General features: G+C 44.4%; 1 protein-coding gene across 7 annotated transcripts in view; it reads left to right on the top strand.

Moving 5' to 3' along the window:
- LOC110527734 (ubiquitin carboxyl-terminal hydrolase 54) overlaps positions 1-16,557 on the top strand; it is a 117,880-nt gene that overhangs the window by 75,619 nt on the left and 25,704 nt on the right. For all 7 annotated transcript variants that reach the window (XM_090238417.1, XM_090238410.1, XM_090238415.1 and 4 more), the window contains 5 exons: positions 917-1,009; positions 8,363-8,497; positions 12,450-12,563; positions 12,750-12,832; positions 14,211-14,316. In XM_090238417.1, coding sequence (XP_090094543.1) covers positions 917-1,009; positions 8,363-8,497; positions 12,450-12,563; positions 12,750-12,832; positions 14,211-14,316 — 531 coding nt within the window. The remainder of the gene's footprint in view (positions 1-916; positions 1,010-8,362; positions 8,498-12,449; positions 12,564-12,749; positions 12,833-14,210; positions 14,317-16,557) is intronic.

Raw genomic sequence — 16,557 nt, 5'->3', positions numbered from 1 at the left:
CAGCTCGACCTGGGCAAGCGTACATTCCTCAAAGTGATAGGCTTCAGAGGGGGTCTCTCACACACATATACCCAAGACACACACATACACACATTCTCTCTCTCTCACCTCTCGCTCTCTCTCTATTCCACCTTCTGTCCCGTTCTCCCGCGGTCTAGCGCGCACTATCTTTCTCTTTCTCCCTCTGTCTGTCTCGCTCCCCCATCAGTCTTTATTCCTTCTTCCCGTAACTCCCGGTGAGGCGTGCAGGATTCCTCCCATGCTGAGGGGATTAAGAGCCTGGGAGGGCATCAGGGATCTGATTGGTGAGGACCTGCTCTTGTTCCTATTGGATGGGCTTGGGACAGTACAGCAGTGGTGGGCTCTCAGAGCCAACGGGAGATTGGACAGGACAACAGTGGGCTCCACTGTGGTTGTGTAACTAACCTCAAATCCAGGGAGGAACATCCTTTAGCATCAGGTACGAGTTAGCGAGGGAATTCCACTGGTTTTTAGAGTTAGATTTCCACAGATTGACAGTCCCTACTCTCTCTAAGGGTTTTGAATCTGTGAAAAGCTTTGACCTTTGGAGCGAAGCACCGGCACTTAGAGGGTGGGAAAGTCAAACGCAGGCAACGCAGCGGAGCAAATGTTTGTCACATGCTCCCGTTGCATTTTATATCAGACACGCACTGCGGGGATGTCGACCATCTGAGGCAGCAGCGGAGGCGACACAGAGACAATCTGACTGTCAGCTTTGTCTCTCTCAGGGGTTCGATGGAAACACTCTACCAACCTTCTAATGTCCCGCACACAGCACCTTTCTGTTGTTTACTCAGTAGACAACTCAAGACTCCATTTAGAAATCAGGAAATGAGAAGGCCTGAGGAGCATTTTCATGTTTTGTCTCACTCCTTCCTGCTCTTGTTTCCCACAGGTCCTGTGGCACCTGGACATCTTTCGCCGGAGCTTCCGGCAGCTGACCACACACAAGTGCATGGAGGACTCGTGTATCTTCTGTGCCCTGAAGGTAAGAGTCTAGACTTGTGGGTGGAGAGAGGATGGGGCCTGGGGTTGGAGGAGTTGATTCACTTATTCACCAATCCTTTCCAGGTAATGCCTTCCAAAGAATGCAGATAGAGGATGGTTATTTTGATATTGGACTGTTGCGTTTATTTTAACAGTAATAAATCTAGGAGGTTTTTTTCTCAAGTGACTTTTGTGGATTTAGCTGAGTGCCCCCAGAGAGATGGAGGACCATGCCTTTGAATGTGAACATGTGTATCTCAGCATGTGAATTGTCAGTAAGTAAGTCATCTACCCTGGTGTGGACAGGCAGTTGTTGGATGCCTGGCCACTGGTTATGGATTATGTACCATGGATCTCTCTCTGACTGTCCAACTCCTGAACAGCTAGTCAAATGGCTACCCAGACTATTTGCATGGCCCCCTCCCCCTCTGGAACGCTGCTGCTACTCTCTGTTATTATCTATGCATAGTCACTTTAATAACTCTACCTACCGGTACATGTACATATTACCTCAATTACATCGACACCGGTGCCCCCACACATTGACTCGGTACCCCCTGCTATATTGCCACGCTATTGTTACGTACTGCTGCTCTTTAATCATTTGTTATTCTTATCTCTTACTTTTTTTTTTGTTGTATTTTCTTAAAACTGCATTGTTGGTTAAGGGCTTGTAAGTAAGCATTACACTGTAAGGTCTACCTGTTGTATTTGGTGCATGTGACAAATACAATTTGATTTGATCTGGACAGACTGCTGAATGTAGATCATTGGCTTTAGCCAGCTCCCCCCCCTCTTTTTTCTTTCTGTCTCTCTTTCTCCCCCTTTCTCTCTCATTATGGCTGCTCCCTCCAATCCCCCCCCTCTCATCGCTCTTTGTTTTATTATTACATTCCATCTAATGTGCAGGAATGCCACTGGCACTCTCCATCAAACGTTCAATATCTCAGTTGGGAATGAGAGGCTCTCTCCTGTGCTTTCCCCTGTCCGTTTGTCTCTGTCGGTCTGTCTGTCTGTGAGGAGTGGGACTTGACTCAATGGTTCTCTCTCTGTTTCACCGTGATGGTCCGTCTCGCTGTCTTAACGTGTCCGTGACCATCTCCTTCTCACTGTGACCAATGACCATTCTCTATATATCTCACCATGACCGTGTATTTCTGTCTGAGTGTGGTCTATCTAACTTAGTTGTTACGCAGTACTGGGCTCTTTGTCGTGCATTCCAAATCTCTGTCCGATTGTCTGTTTCTTTGTCTGGCTGGCAGAACCAGACTAGCTTTGCCTCTATTCTACTTTCATTACACCACCAGACTCATTCTGTGGGCCAGAAGTTATTTTTGTTCCCTGTTTTGATCCCTGATTCGATGTTAAGGAGGAGGTGTCACAAACTCACACACACCCGAGGTGACAGTCGGGCTGCGTAAATGCCTTTTGAGTGGCTGCAGGATGGCACTTCACACACTCAGCCGTGTGGGATTTTTTTACCCCCAAATGCAGATTTAATGAGCTCTTGTGAATCTGAGTGGTGTGATCTGCGATGCATTAGGGCTGCAGGGCCATCAGAGGGGTTTGATGGTGACATTTGAAGGCATTTCTGATTCCTTTGTGGGTCTGTGGCAGGCAGGCAGGCAGGCAGGCAGGCAGGCAGGCAGGCAGGCAGGCAGGCAGGCAGGCATGGCTTAGAGCAGTTGAATCTGGCCAGCTGGCAGGACTTGGAGAGTGAAAGAGCCCTGTGGGTTCAACGAGGCCATCCTTTTAGCTACTGGCTAACTAGGTCTGGTCCTTTTGACTGTGACCGGTTAGCTGGTTTCACACTTGTGTCTACTGTACCTCAGTGTGAGTCATAGTCATTGTAGGCTTAAGTGTACTTCTGCTGCTCCCTCTGTACTTTCTCTCTTTCACTCCATCTCCCCCCACCCCCCTCTCTCTCCTGTTCTCTCTCCCCCTCTTCTCTCTCCATCTCTCCCTATGCTCCCTTTTCCTTTTCCTCCATCGCCCTCTCTCTCCCTCCCTCTGGTCTCCCTCTCTCCTCTCTTTCTCTCCCTCTCTCTTGATGTTTCAGCCTTATCGGAATTCACCAGGGCTCATTTGAGGGGTCGATTACAGGGCATTTCTGCCAGGCATTTAATTTGAGAAGAATTATTAGGCTATGATCATTTATCCTCTCCCCACTTCTTTCTCTGCCGCTCCTGTTCTCTCTCCCTTACCTCACCCACCTCTTCTCTTCTCTTCTCCTCTCGCTCTCTCTCCTCCTTGCGCAAGATAAATTGAGGTGCAGCGGCAGGGCAAACGTGTGTATGTGTGTGTGCGTGCGTGCACAACTGCATGCACACCTGTGGGTGTTTGTGTGCCTGCATGTGTCTGTGTCCGCTTTCCCAATAAACACCCACAGTGTTCAGGGTGTTTTTTGATTGAGGAAAGAGAAAGACATTATAATGGGCCATCTTCTCTCAGTAAGTCTAGGTTGTGGTATGAGAATAGTCCATTCGTAAGGATGTCTTGCACCTGAACGTGTCATGCCCTGGTGAATACCTGAATACTCAGGCGGTACAGTGACAGTGGGAAGTACAAAGCTATAATACTTTCCCCTATGGCTGTTAACTCGTATGTTTTACATTATGGCTGTTAACTCGTATGTTTTACATTATGGCTGTGATGAAGTGTTTGGGTTAAAGGGATAATCCACCCCCAGAAATAAAATCCTGAAACTCCTGTCAATTTGGTGAAGGCCTATGTTCTATCGGTGGGTAAAATACAATCTTCCCCACATGGTTTAACTTCGAAGTGGTCCGCCTGTGAAAATCAGGAAATCGTGTAGGAACCTGTCATAGCTATATAATTCTCGTCACGGAAGATACTGGATTACACACTATCCCATTTTACAATGCTATTAAAACAATTGCCTGCACTCCAGATCACCCAATCAACCAATAGATGGTATGGCCATGCTTGTCTAGAACACATCCGTCCGTTAATATCGTCATGACAAAGTATAGATTTAGTTTAGATGTGCTCAATCTAAACAGTGTACTAAATTATTCACCTCCGTTTGTCCTTCAAGTACCATGTCGCAATTTGCCCTGTCTGTAGGAAACCGAGATGTTACAGAAAGGAGGAGATAGTAATTCCATTGGGCAATGAATGGAGAAAAGCCCCACCCAACTGACTGTCGACCAATCGCATGCACGTTGTCATGCTGCGTCACGCGGTTGCTAAGCTAATCATCACGCAATCCAATTCTAATGTAGTTTCCCCATCTCAAAATGATCTCTGTGGGAAAGGAATGTAATGCTGCTCTCGCTCTGGGAAGAGATGCCATTTATATCTCAGTGTAAGAAATTAACTGTAAGTTGAACTTAGAGCTAGCTAGCTACTTCACATGCTGATATTGGCTTTGGTATTATTGTGTGTATGTTTTCTAGCTAGCTACCTAGCTAGCCAGCCAGCCCAGGGAGAGAGAGAATATTGCATGTTGGGTTCTGTAGTAGACTTGAGCTGCAATAGATTTCCAAAAACGATTTTCACAGGTTTCTACCAATCTTGTTCTTATGACAAAATTAAACATTTGTTGCAATTTTTTCTCTCTCTACATATTAGTGTTATTTAGCACTGTTTAACACTGTTAATAATAGGAATTTGTGGTTTGGGGTGGATTATCCCTTTAAGGAGGCAGCAGGCTTCCCATCAGAAACAGTTCAGAACAGTTTGTGCATATATTATGATTACATTTTGTGATGTTTTGTTCGTTTTGGTATTCTACAAGTTTTTTTTCTGGCTCTTCGTGTACATGCCATTTTTTTCTTGAGGCAAGCCGAAATCAGTAGCCAAAGTCTACGCCCCTTTGTCTGTGATTGGTCAACAGTAGGGATTCTTCAATTAAGTGTTTGTTGTCATTCGACGAGAGACAACACTTTTTCATGCACATTTGGTCATTTGAGAAATTCTGCATCAAACATCTTAGTTAGATGTAAAATTGTCGACTAAGATCTCGGCAAAAACGTCAAAAATAATGACAGATTTCTTGAGTTATCTTTATTTTGAGTAAGTCCTCTTAAGATGTACAAACAGTACTAATAGCTGTTTTTTTCTTATTTTTCAAGCGGCCTGATTCACGCAGTCTCTGAACGGTTGATGTTGAGATGTGTCTGTTACATGAACTCCGTGGAGCATTTATTTGTGCTGCAATCTGAGGTGCAGTTTACTCTAATGAACTTATCCTCTGCAGCAGAGGTAACTCTGGGTCTTCCTTTCCTGTGGCGGTTCTCATGAGAGCCAGTTTCTTCGTAGCGTTTGATGGTTTTGGCGACTGCACTTGAAGAAACGTTAAAAGTTCTTGAAGTTTTCCACATTGACTGACCTTCATGTCTTAAAGTAATGATGGAATGTTGTTTCTCTTTGCTTATGTGAGATGTTCTTGCCATAATACGGACTTGGTATTTTACCCATACCATGTCACAACACAACTGATTGACTCAAATGCATTAAAAAGGAAATAAATTCCACAAATTAACTTTTTAAACTTTAAATTAATTCCAGGTGACTACCTCATGAAGCTGGTTGAGAGAATGCCAAGAGTGTGCAAAACTGTCATCAAGGCAAGGGTAGCTACTTTGAAGTATCTAAAATAAAAAATATATTTTGATTTGTTTAACACTTTTTTTGGTCACTACATGATTCCATATGTTTTATTTCATAGATTTGATGTCTTTAATATTATTCTACAATGTAGAAAATAGTAAAAATAAAGAAAAACCCTTGAATGAGAAGGTGTGTCCAAACTTTTGACTGGTACTGTAGATAAACTCTTTTGCTAAATAGTATGGTCTACAGCTTATCATGAGGTATTCTAACTCGGGCGCACAGAACCTTAACAGAAAAAGTTTCAAGATGATCCGAAAAAAGGTGTTTTACAAAAACGTTCCTAAAAAACTTTATGGATGTTACATTGACTGTAAGAGTCACCCCTTCTATCTATATAACACTGTAGAACACGCAAAATAAACTAAATGAACTTTATTTGTAGATGGTCAGATTGACTTTCCCATGGAATTGACCATATACTAATCAACAGTATATTTATTCTAAGGATGAAGACTTTATAAAACACTATAGGAAGTGAGTGTTAACTTGATGTGAAGGATATTTGCCAGCTTCCGGTTGCAGTCAAAATACAGTGCATTTGGAAAGTATTCAGACCACTTTACTTTTTCCACATTTTATTACGTTACAGCCTTCTTCTAAAATGTGTTAAATTGTTATTTTTTTACCGTCATCAATCTACTAACAACAATACCCCACAATGACAAAGCAAAAACAGTTTTTTAGACAGTTTTGCAAATTTATAAAGATATCACATTTACACAAGTATTCTGACCCTTTACTTTGTCGAAGCACCTTTGGCAGCATTTACAGCCTCGAGTCTTCTTGGGTGATGCTACAAGATTGGCGCACCTGTATTTGGGGACTTCCTCCCATTATTCTCTGCAGATCCTCTCAAGCTCTGTCAGGTTGGTTCAATCCTGTTCAAGTCCGGGCTCTGGCTGGGCCATTCAAGGACGTTAAGAGAATTGTCCCGAAGCCACTACTGTGTTGTTTTGGCTGTGTGCTTAGGGTTGTTGTCCTGTTGGAAGGTGAACCTCATCATCATCATGGATCTCTCTGTACTTTGCTCTGTTCACCTTTCCCTCGTTGTTTTCCTGTTGGAAGGTGAACCTTCGCCCCAGTCTGAGGTGCTGATTGCTCTGGAGCAGGTTGTCATCATGGATCTCTCTGTACTTTGCTGTGTTCATTCCCTCTATCCTGACTAGTCTCCCAGTCCCTGTCACTGAAAAACATGTCCACAGCATGATGCTTTCACCACCATGCTTCACCGGAGGGATGGTGCCAGGTTTCCAACCGGCATTCAGGCCAAAGAGTTCAATCTTGGTTTCATCAGACCAGAGAATCTTGTTTCTCATGGTCTGAGAGTCCTTTGGGTGCCTTTTGGCAAACTCCAAGTGGGCTGTCATGTGCCTTTTACTGAGGAGTTGCTTCCATCTAGGCACTCTACCATAAAGGCCTGATTGGTGGAATGCTGCAGAGATGGTTGTCCTTCTGTAAGGTTCTCCCATCTCCACTGAGGAACTCTGGAGCTCTGTCAGAGTGACCATCCCCCGATTGCTCAGTTTGGCCGGGCGGCCAGCTCTAGGAAGAGTCTTGGTGGATCCAAACTTCTCCCATTTAAGAATGATGGAGGCCACTGTGTTCTTCGGGACCTTCAATGCTGCAGACATTTTTCGTTACCCTTCCCCAGACACAATCCTGTCTCGGAGCTCTATGGACAATGGCTTGATTTTGCTCAGACATACAATGTCAACTGTGGGACCTTACATAGACAGGGGTGTGCCTTTCCAAATCATGTGCAATCAATTGAATTTACCACAGGTGAACTCCATTCAAGTTGTTGAACAATCTCAAGGATGATCAATGTAAAATGGATGCATCTGAGCTCAGCTTCGAGTCTCATAGCAAAGGGTCTGAATACTCATGTAAATAAGGTATTTCTGTTTTTTATATTGAATACATTTGCAAAAACTTCTAAAAACGTGTTTTTCGCTTTTTCATTATGGGGTATTGTGTGTAGATTGCTGATTATTTGTATTTATTTAATGAATCTTAGAACAAGGCTGTAACGTAACAAAATGTGGAAAAAGTCAAGCGGTCTGAATACTTTACGTATGCACTATGTGAACCCTGTGAATTTATCAATCAATCAATCAAATTTATTCAAGAAGCCCTCCTTACATCAGCTGATGTCACAAAGTGCTGTACAGAAACTACAGAAACCCAGCCTAAAACCCCAAACCGAAAGCAATGCAGGTGTAGAAGCACGGTGGCTCGGAAAAACTCCCTAGAAAGGCCAGAACCTAGGAAGAAACCTAGAGAGGAACCAGGCTATGAGGGGTGGCCAGTCCTCTTCTGGCTGTGCCGGGTGGAGATTATAACAGAACATGGCCAAGATGTTCAAATCTTCATAGATGACCAGCAGGGCCAAATAATAATAATCACAGTGGTTGTAGAGGTTGCAACAGGTCAGCACCTCAGGAGTAAATGTCAGTTGGCCTTTCATAGCCTATCATTCAGAGTCTCTAGAGAGTTGAAAACAGCAGGTCTGGGACAGGTAGCACGTCCGGTGAACATTCCATAGCCGCAGGCAGAACAGTTGAAACTGGAGCAGCAGCACGACCAGGTGGACTGGGGACAGCAAGGAGTCATCAGGCCAGGTTGTCCTATAATTTCTTTGTGCGATTCCTTTTAACTCCAGAGAGTGTTCATGTTACTGACCCTGCTGTGTTATTGTGTTTCTTGTTGTTTCTAGAGTATCTTTGCCCAATTCCAGTTTAGCAGTGAGAAGGTGTTGCCGTCTGACGCGCTCCGCAGCGCCCTGGCCAAGACCTTCCAGGACGAACAGCGCTTCCAGCTGGGCATCATGGACGACGCTGCAGAGTGCTTCGTAAGAGACAACCCTCCCTCACTCTTCCACTCTTCCTCTCTCACCTCCCTTATTCCTCCATACCTACTTACCTTATCCCTCACTTCTCCACGTACATTACCCTTCATTCTTCCACTCCTGCTTATTTTTTTTATATACATCTACAGTTGAAGTCGGACGTTTACAGTCATTAAAACTCGTTTTTCAACCACTCCACAAATTTCTTGATAAAAACTACTAACATCTACTTTGTGTAATGACACAAGTTATTTTTCCAACAATTGTTTACAGGCAGATTATTTCACTTATAATTCACTGTATCACAATTCCAGTGAGTCAGAAGTCTACATACACTAAGTTGACTGTGCCTTTAAACAGCTTGGAAAATTCCAGAAAATGATGTCATGGCTTTAGAAGCTTCTGATAGGCTAATTGACATAATTTGAGTCAATTGGAGGTGTACCTATGGATGTATTTCAAGGCCTACCTTCAAACTCAGTGCCTCTTTGCTTGACATCATGGGAAAATCAAAAGAAATCAGCCAAGACCTCAGAAAAAAAATTGTAGACCTCCACAAGTCTGGTTCATCCTTGGGAGCAATTTCCAAATGCCTGAAGGTACCACGTTCATCTGTACAAACAATAGTACGCAAGTATAAACCCCATGGGACCACGTAGCCGTCATACCGCTCAGGAAAGAGACGCGTTCTGTCTCCTAGAGATGAACGTACTTTGGTGCGAAAAGTGCAAATCAATCCCATAACAACAGCAAAGGACCTTGTGAAGATGCTGGAGGAAACAGGTACAAAGTATCTACAGTGCCTTGCGAAAGTATTCGGCCCCCTTGAACTTTGCGACCTTTTGCCACATTTCAGGCTTCAAATATAGAGATATAAAACTGTATTTTTTTGTGAAGAATCAACAACAAGTGGGACACAATCATGAAGTGGAACGACATTTATTGAATATTTCAAACTTTTTTAACAAATCAAAAACTGAAAAATTGGGCGTGCAAAATTATTCAGCCCCCTTAAGTTAATACTTTGTAGCGCCACCTTTTGCTGCGATTACAGCTGTAAGTCGCTTGGGGTATGTCTCTATCAGTTTTGCACATCGAGAGACTGACATTTTTTCCCATTCCTCCTTGCAAAACAGCTCGAGCTCAGTGAGGTTGGATGGAGAGCATTTGTGAACAGCAGTTTTCAGTTCTTTCCACAGATTCTCGATTGGATTCAGGTCTGGACTTTGACTTGGCCATTCTAACACCTGGATATGTTTATTTTTGAACCATTCCATTGTAGATTTTGCTTTATGTTTTGGATCATTGTCTTGTTGGAAGACACATCTCCGTCCCAGTCTCAGGTCTTTTGCAGACTCCATCAGGTTTTCTTACAGAATGGTCCTGTATTTGGCTCCATCCAGCTGTCCCATCATGTTTAACCATCTTCCCTGTCCCTGCTGAAGAAAAGCAGGCCCAAACCATGATGCTGCCACCACCATGTTTGACAGTGGGGATGGTGTGTTCAGCTGTGTTGCTTTTACGCCAAACATAACGTTTTGCATTGTTGCCAAAAAGTTCAATTTTGGTTTCATCTGACCAGAGCACCTTCTTCCACATGTTTGGTGTGTCTCCCAGGTGGCTTGTGGCAAACTTTAAACGGCACTTTTTATGGATATCTTTAAGAAATGGCTTTCTTCTTGCCACTCTTCCATAAAGGCCAGATTTGTGCAATATACAACTGATTGTTGTCCTATGGACAGAGTCTCCCACCTCAGCTATAGATCTCTGCAGTTCATCCAGAGTGATCATGGGCCTCTTGGCTGCATCTCTGATCAGTCTTCTCCTTGTATGAGCTGAAAGTTTAGAGGGACGGCCAGGTCTTGGTAGATTTGCAGTGGTCTGATACTCCTTCCATTTCAATATTATCGCTTGCACAGTGCTCCTTGGGATGTTTAAAGCTTGAGAAATCTTTTTGTATCCAAATCCGGCTTTAAACTTCTTCACAACAGTATCTCGGACCTGCCTGGTGTGTTCCTTGTTCTTCATGATGCTCTCTGCGCTTTTAACGGACCTCTGAGACTATCACAGTGCAGGTGCATTTATACGGAGACTTGATTACACACAGGTGGATTGTATTTATCATCATTAGTCATTTAGGTCAACATTGGATCATTCAGAGATCCTCACTGAACTTCTGGAGAGAGTTTGCTGCACTGAAAGTAAAGGGGCTGAATAATTTTGCACGCCCAATTTTTCAGTTTTTGATTTGTTAAAAAAGTTTGAAATATCCAATAAATGTCGTTCCACTTCATGATTGTGTCCCACTTGTTGTTGATTCTTCACAAAAAAATACAGTTTTATATCTTTATGTTTGAAGCCTGAAATGTGGCAAAAGGTCGCAAAGTTCAAGGGGGCCGAATACTTTCGCAGGGCACTGTATATCCACAGTAAAAACAAATCCTATATCGACACAACCTGAAAGGCCGCTCAGCAAGGAAGAAGCCACTGCTCCAAAACCTCCATAAAAAATCCAGACTACGGTTTGCAACTGCACATGGGGACAAGATCGTACTTTTTGGAGAAATGTTCTCTGGTCTGATGAAACAAAAGTAGAACTGTTTGGCCATAATGACCATCGCTATGTTTGGAGGAAAAAGGGGGAGGCTTGCAAGCCGAAGAACACATCCAACTTATTGTGGGAAGCTTGTGGAAGTCTACCTGAAACGTTTGACCCAAGTTAAACAATTTAAAGGCAATGCTACCAAATACTAATTGAGTGTATGTAAACTTCTGACCCACTGGGAATGTGATGAAAGAAATAAAATCTGAAAGAAATAATTCTCTCTACTATTATTCTAACATTTCACATTCTTAAAATAAAGTGGTGATCCTAACTGACCTAAGAATTTTTACTAGGATTAAATGTCAGGAATTGTGAAGAACTGTGTTTAAATGTATTTGGCTAAGGTGTACTTCAACTCTATGTAAAAACAGAAGAGCTAAGAGATCAGCTAAAAGGGATCTCATAGCTAAATGCTGTATGTTGAAACCAGACATTTGCAGTAGCATAACATTTACAAAACAGTGACAGAGTCACTATTTTCTTTGGGAGAACAAAGGAAAGGTTGGGAAGTGTTTTTCACTTTGGGAAGCTGTAGTGCAGAGTTCTGTACAGGGCCTTTTCCTGATCCCACCGACAGTAAGACCACCTGGTCTCTAAACTACCACAAAGAAACCAAGGAGCCTGCTCTCCTCCGCTGGCCGCCGTCCCTCTTTCTCCCCTCTCAGAGGTGCATGATTGTAAAGAATCATTTATTTCCTCCTTACCAGCTAATCTTATAAGCAACGGCATTGGGCAGCCAGCCAGAGGATTGTTCCTTACCCTGTATCTCTATCTGGGCTTGTTCTCTCCTCTCCACCTCTCTTCCTTCTTTCCTATCTCTCCTCTCTCCCCCTCTTCTGCTTGTTTAGCAGCCCTTGTGTTCTGCTGACAACCGGGAACATACAAAAACTGCAACTTGGGTGGGTTTTTGAATGTGTATTATTTGAGGTGCTTGGCTGCGGCTGCAGTCCGGAGGCAGAGAGATGGTGGGTGCGGAGCAGATGCTAACTGTACACTGGACCCTCCCCGTGGAGACCCTCTCTCTGCGGTGCTGCAGAACTCTGCTGTCATCCCACCGCCCAGAGGGCTCCTGCCTGCAGTTAGAGTGATCAATCAACCAGTAAATTATCCCAGTATAACCGACCACAGCCTCTGTGATTCACTGGACTTCAGTGATAGAAGTTTTCTCAAGATTCTTTCAAAAGGATATTTTCTTTGTGTGTTGGTTTTGTCATGACGTAGTCATGTGATTAAGTAAAAAACTATATGTGGACAAGCACACACACACTTGCGTACATGCACAATTACTCACACACACACAAAAAACGGGCATAACGCTAACGTGACTGTCTCTACTTGTTGCCCCCACAGGAGAATATCCTAATGCGGATCCATTTCCACATCTCAGACGAGACCAAAGAAGACATCTGCACAGCCAAGCACTGCATCCCACACCAGAAGTTTGCCATGACACTCTTCGAACAGGTGAGCACAAACACAAGCATCAGTACAAATACAAGCCAAAGTAAATTTTTTATATTATCACAGTCAATCCAAACATTTTTAATCTCAGAATTGATCCGCCCATCCATTTCTATTTTAATTAACTGAAGTGAAGCCATCTCTGCTTATCATAGTCGCGTAACTTGATGTGTGTGTGTGTGTTTGCAGTGTGTGTGTGGCAGCTGTGGGGCCTCCTCTGACCCACTGCCCTTTATTCAGATGGTGCACTACATCTCCACCACCTCCCTCTGGTAAGTAACCCTCTGACTGGGGAAACAGCACTGAGCCCACTGGGACTGACTAGCTCTGACTGGTACTAACGAGTGTTCTGACTGGTACTAACGACTGTTCTGACTGGTACTAACTAGTGTTCTGACTGGGACTGACTAGTTCTGACTAATGTTCAGATTTGTTTTCAGGGGTTCTGGCGGGCTCTAACAAGTTCTGATTAGTTCTAACTTGTCTGGGTAGATATGACTCAAACCATGCAGTTAATTAACTAACACCATACATAGGGGCACATTAGGTGCATACTTTTATACAAAAGTGAACATTTAAGGGCACTGCTCTCCAATTTAAATCTGCTCCTTTTACTTCATAAATAGACAATAGAATGAAAAGCCTTTTTCAGTCTCTTTTACGCTGAGCAGAGCAGAAAATGTACGCTATTTTGGCCCTCTGCTAAATAGAATTAACACGCCAGGTTGGATATCAGGTCACCTAGGAATGGGTAATAGCTCCCTTATTCTTGGGGTTTGGAGCTGTCAGCAACACCTCTCTGGGCTGTGGGAGGAGGATCATCCCGCTGTTAGGCTACAGACTAGCTGTAGTGAGCCAGGGGCTGCCCGCCCGCCCGCCTACGTCTCCAGCTGTGTGCTGTATCCAGTCAACCCAGAGGGCTTGTTATGCTATGAGCAAACTTCTTATGCAAAAATTATGAAGTGTCTCCATTCATATTTCATGAGATCAGTCTGGTATTTGTTCTGTATGGACTCTATCTGATTCTTGAACACTGTTCTGGCCCAGATATAAGCCCAAAATCCCCCAACACAAGCCTCTCTCTCTCTCTCTCTCTCTCTCTCTCTCTCTCTCTCTCTCTCTGTCTTAGAGAAACACACACATACACAAACACACTCTCCACGAACCCCACATAGGAGTGTGTTATATCCTGACAACGGTTTGTTTGCCAATAACAAAGGTCTGTCTCCTGAGACCTAGTCATCTCTCCTGCACGAGAGCACACAGCACAGCTACAGTATAACCCTGGAGCGTCTTTGAGGTGTGCACCTCTATAGGTGGAGAGATCTCCCCGTAGACCTGGAGAGAATGGGAAGGGGACAAAGAGTCACCTTGTAGATGAGTGCCCTGCAGTGAAGGGCAGTGCTGTCTCACATGAACAGTAGCACCCGTGTTAAGGCTGTGGCTGTATTGTCTGTCTTGTAGTACGATGTCTTTATTGAAAAGTGTTTGTTTTTTATCGAAAAGTGACTTACATTTAACACACTCGGTATATGTGACCCGTGACTCACACCCACAACCCCGGTGTTGCAAGGACTAGATGTCTCTGAGTGAGTCTCGTCTCATACTGTCGATGTCTGAGTGTCAGTGTTCTGTGTGTTTCTGCTACAGTAACCAGGCGGTGAGGATGTTGGAGTGCAGAGACAAGCCCACACCAGACATGTTTGGAGAGTTGCTCCGCAACGCTAGCACTGTGGGAGACCTACGCAACTGTCCGGTGAGTTTCGCAAAGGCGATATCGTGACCTATGAGGTTCATCCTAGGCGTGATTATACTAGCACACTATACTTTACCATACCATAGACCAGGGTTTCCCAGCCACCGGGCTCAGGACTGGTACCAGGCCACTGGCCCTGGGTATAAAAATAGCCCATTCTGCGAGCCAATCACGCTTTTCTTACTCCCTGAAGCATAGAAAAAAGACAAACCCACAACATGTGCTGATTGGATGAACTGGACAGGCATTCTGTTTTTTTTTATTTATTTTTATTTCACCTTTATTTAACCAGGTAGGCTAGTTGAGAACAAGTTCTCATTTGCAACTGCGACCTGGCCAAGATAAGGCATAGCAGTGTGAACAGACAACACAGAGTTACACATGGAGTAAACAATTAACAAGTCAATAACACAGTAGAAAAAAGGGGAGTCTATATATACATTGTGTGCAAAAGGCATGAGAAGGTAGGCAAATAATTACAATTATGCAGATTAACACTGGAGTGATAAATGATCAGATGGTTATGTAAAGGTAGAGATAGAGATATTGGTGTGCAAAAGAGCAGAAAAATAAATAAATAAAAACAGTATGGGGATGAGGTAGGTGAAAATGGGTGGGCTATTTACCAATAGACTATGTACAGCTGCAGCGATCGGTTAGCTGCTCAGATAGCAGATGTTTGAAGTTGGTGAGGGAGATAAAAGTCTCCAACTTCAGCGATTTTTGCAATTCGTTCCAATCACAGGCAGCAGAGAACTGGAACGAAAGGCGGCCAAATGAGGTGTTGGCTTTAGGGATGATCAGTGAGATACACCTGCTGGAGCGCGTGCTACGGATGGGTGTTGCCATCGTAACCAGGGAACTGAGATAAGGCGGAGCTTTACCTAGCATGGACTTGTAGATGACCTGGAGCCAGTGGGTCTGGCGACAAATATGTAGCGAGGGCCAGCCGACTAGAGCATACAAGTCGCAGTGGTGGGTGGTATAAGGTGCTTTAGTGACAAAACGGATGGCACTGTGATAAACTGCATCCAGTTTGCTGAGTAGAGTGTTGGAAGCAATTTTGTAGATGACATCGCCGAAGTCGAGGATCGGTAGGATAGTCAGTTTTACTAGGGTAAGTTTGGCGGCGTGAGTGAAGGAGGCTTTGTTGCGGAATAGAAAGCCGACTCTTGATTTGATTTTCGATTGGAGATGTTTGATATGGGTCTGGAAGGAGAGTTTAGAGTCTAGCCAGACACCTAGGTACTTATAGATGTCCACATATTCAAGGTCGGAACCATCCAGGGTGGTGATGCTGGTCAGGCGTGCGGGTGCAGGCAGCGAACGGTTGAAGAGCATGCATTTGGTTTTACTAGCGTTTAAGAGCAGTTGGAGGCCACGGAAGGAGTGCTGTATGGCATTGAAGCTCGTTTGGAGGTTAGATAGCACAGTGTCCAAGGACGGGCCGGAAGTATATAGAATGGTGTCGTCTGCGTAGAGGTGGATCAGGGAATCGCCCGCAGCATGAGAAACATCATTGATATATACAGAGAAAAGAGTCGGCCCGAGAATTGAACCCTGTGGCACCCCCATAGAGACTGCCAGAGGACCGGACAGCATGCCCTCCGATTTGACACACTGAACTCTGTCTGCAAAGTAATTGGTGAACCAGGCAAGGCAGTCATCCGAAAAACCGAGGCTACTGAGTCTGCCGATAAGAATACGGTGATTGACAGAGTCGAAAGCCTTGGCAAGGTCTATGAAGACGGCTGCACAGTACTGTCTTTTATCGATGGCGGTTATGATATCGTTTAGTACCTTGAGCGTGGCTGAGGTACACCCGTGACCGGCTCGGAAACCAGATTGCACAGCGGAGAAGGTACGGTGGGATTCAAGATGGTCAGTGATCTGTTTGTTGACTTGGCTTTCGAAGACCTTAGATAGGCAGGGCAGGATGGATATTGGTCTGTAACAGTTTGGGTCCAGGGTGTCGCCCCCTTTGAAGAGGGGGATGACTGCGGCAGCTTTCCAATCCTTGGGGATCTCAGACGATATGAAAGAGAGGTTGAACAGGCTGGTAATAGGGGTTGCGACAATGGCGGCGGATAGTTTCAGGAATAGAGGGTCCAGATTGTCAAGCCCAGCTGATTTGTACGGGTCCAGGTTTTGCAGCTCTTTCAGAACATCTGCTATCTGGATTTGGGTAAAGGAGAACCTGGAGAGGCTTGGGCGAGTAGCTGCGGGGGGGGGGGAGCTGTT

Source organism: Oncorhynchus mykiss, chromosome 1, assembly GCF_057628025.1.
Source record: "Oncorhynchus mykiss isolate SJ-2025 chromosome 1, ASM5762802v1, whole genome shotgun sequence".
NCBI lineage: Eukaryota > Metazoa > Chordata > Actinopteri > Salmoniformes > Salmonidae > Oncorhynchus > Oncorhynchus mykiss.
Note: the sequence above shows the minus strand (reverse complement) of the source record. Positions and strands in the feature narration are given on the sequence as shown.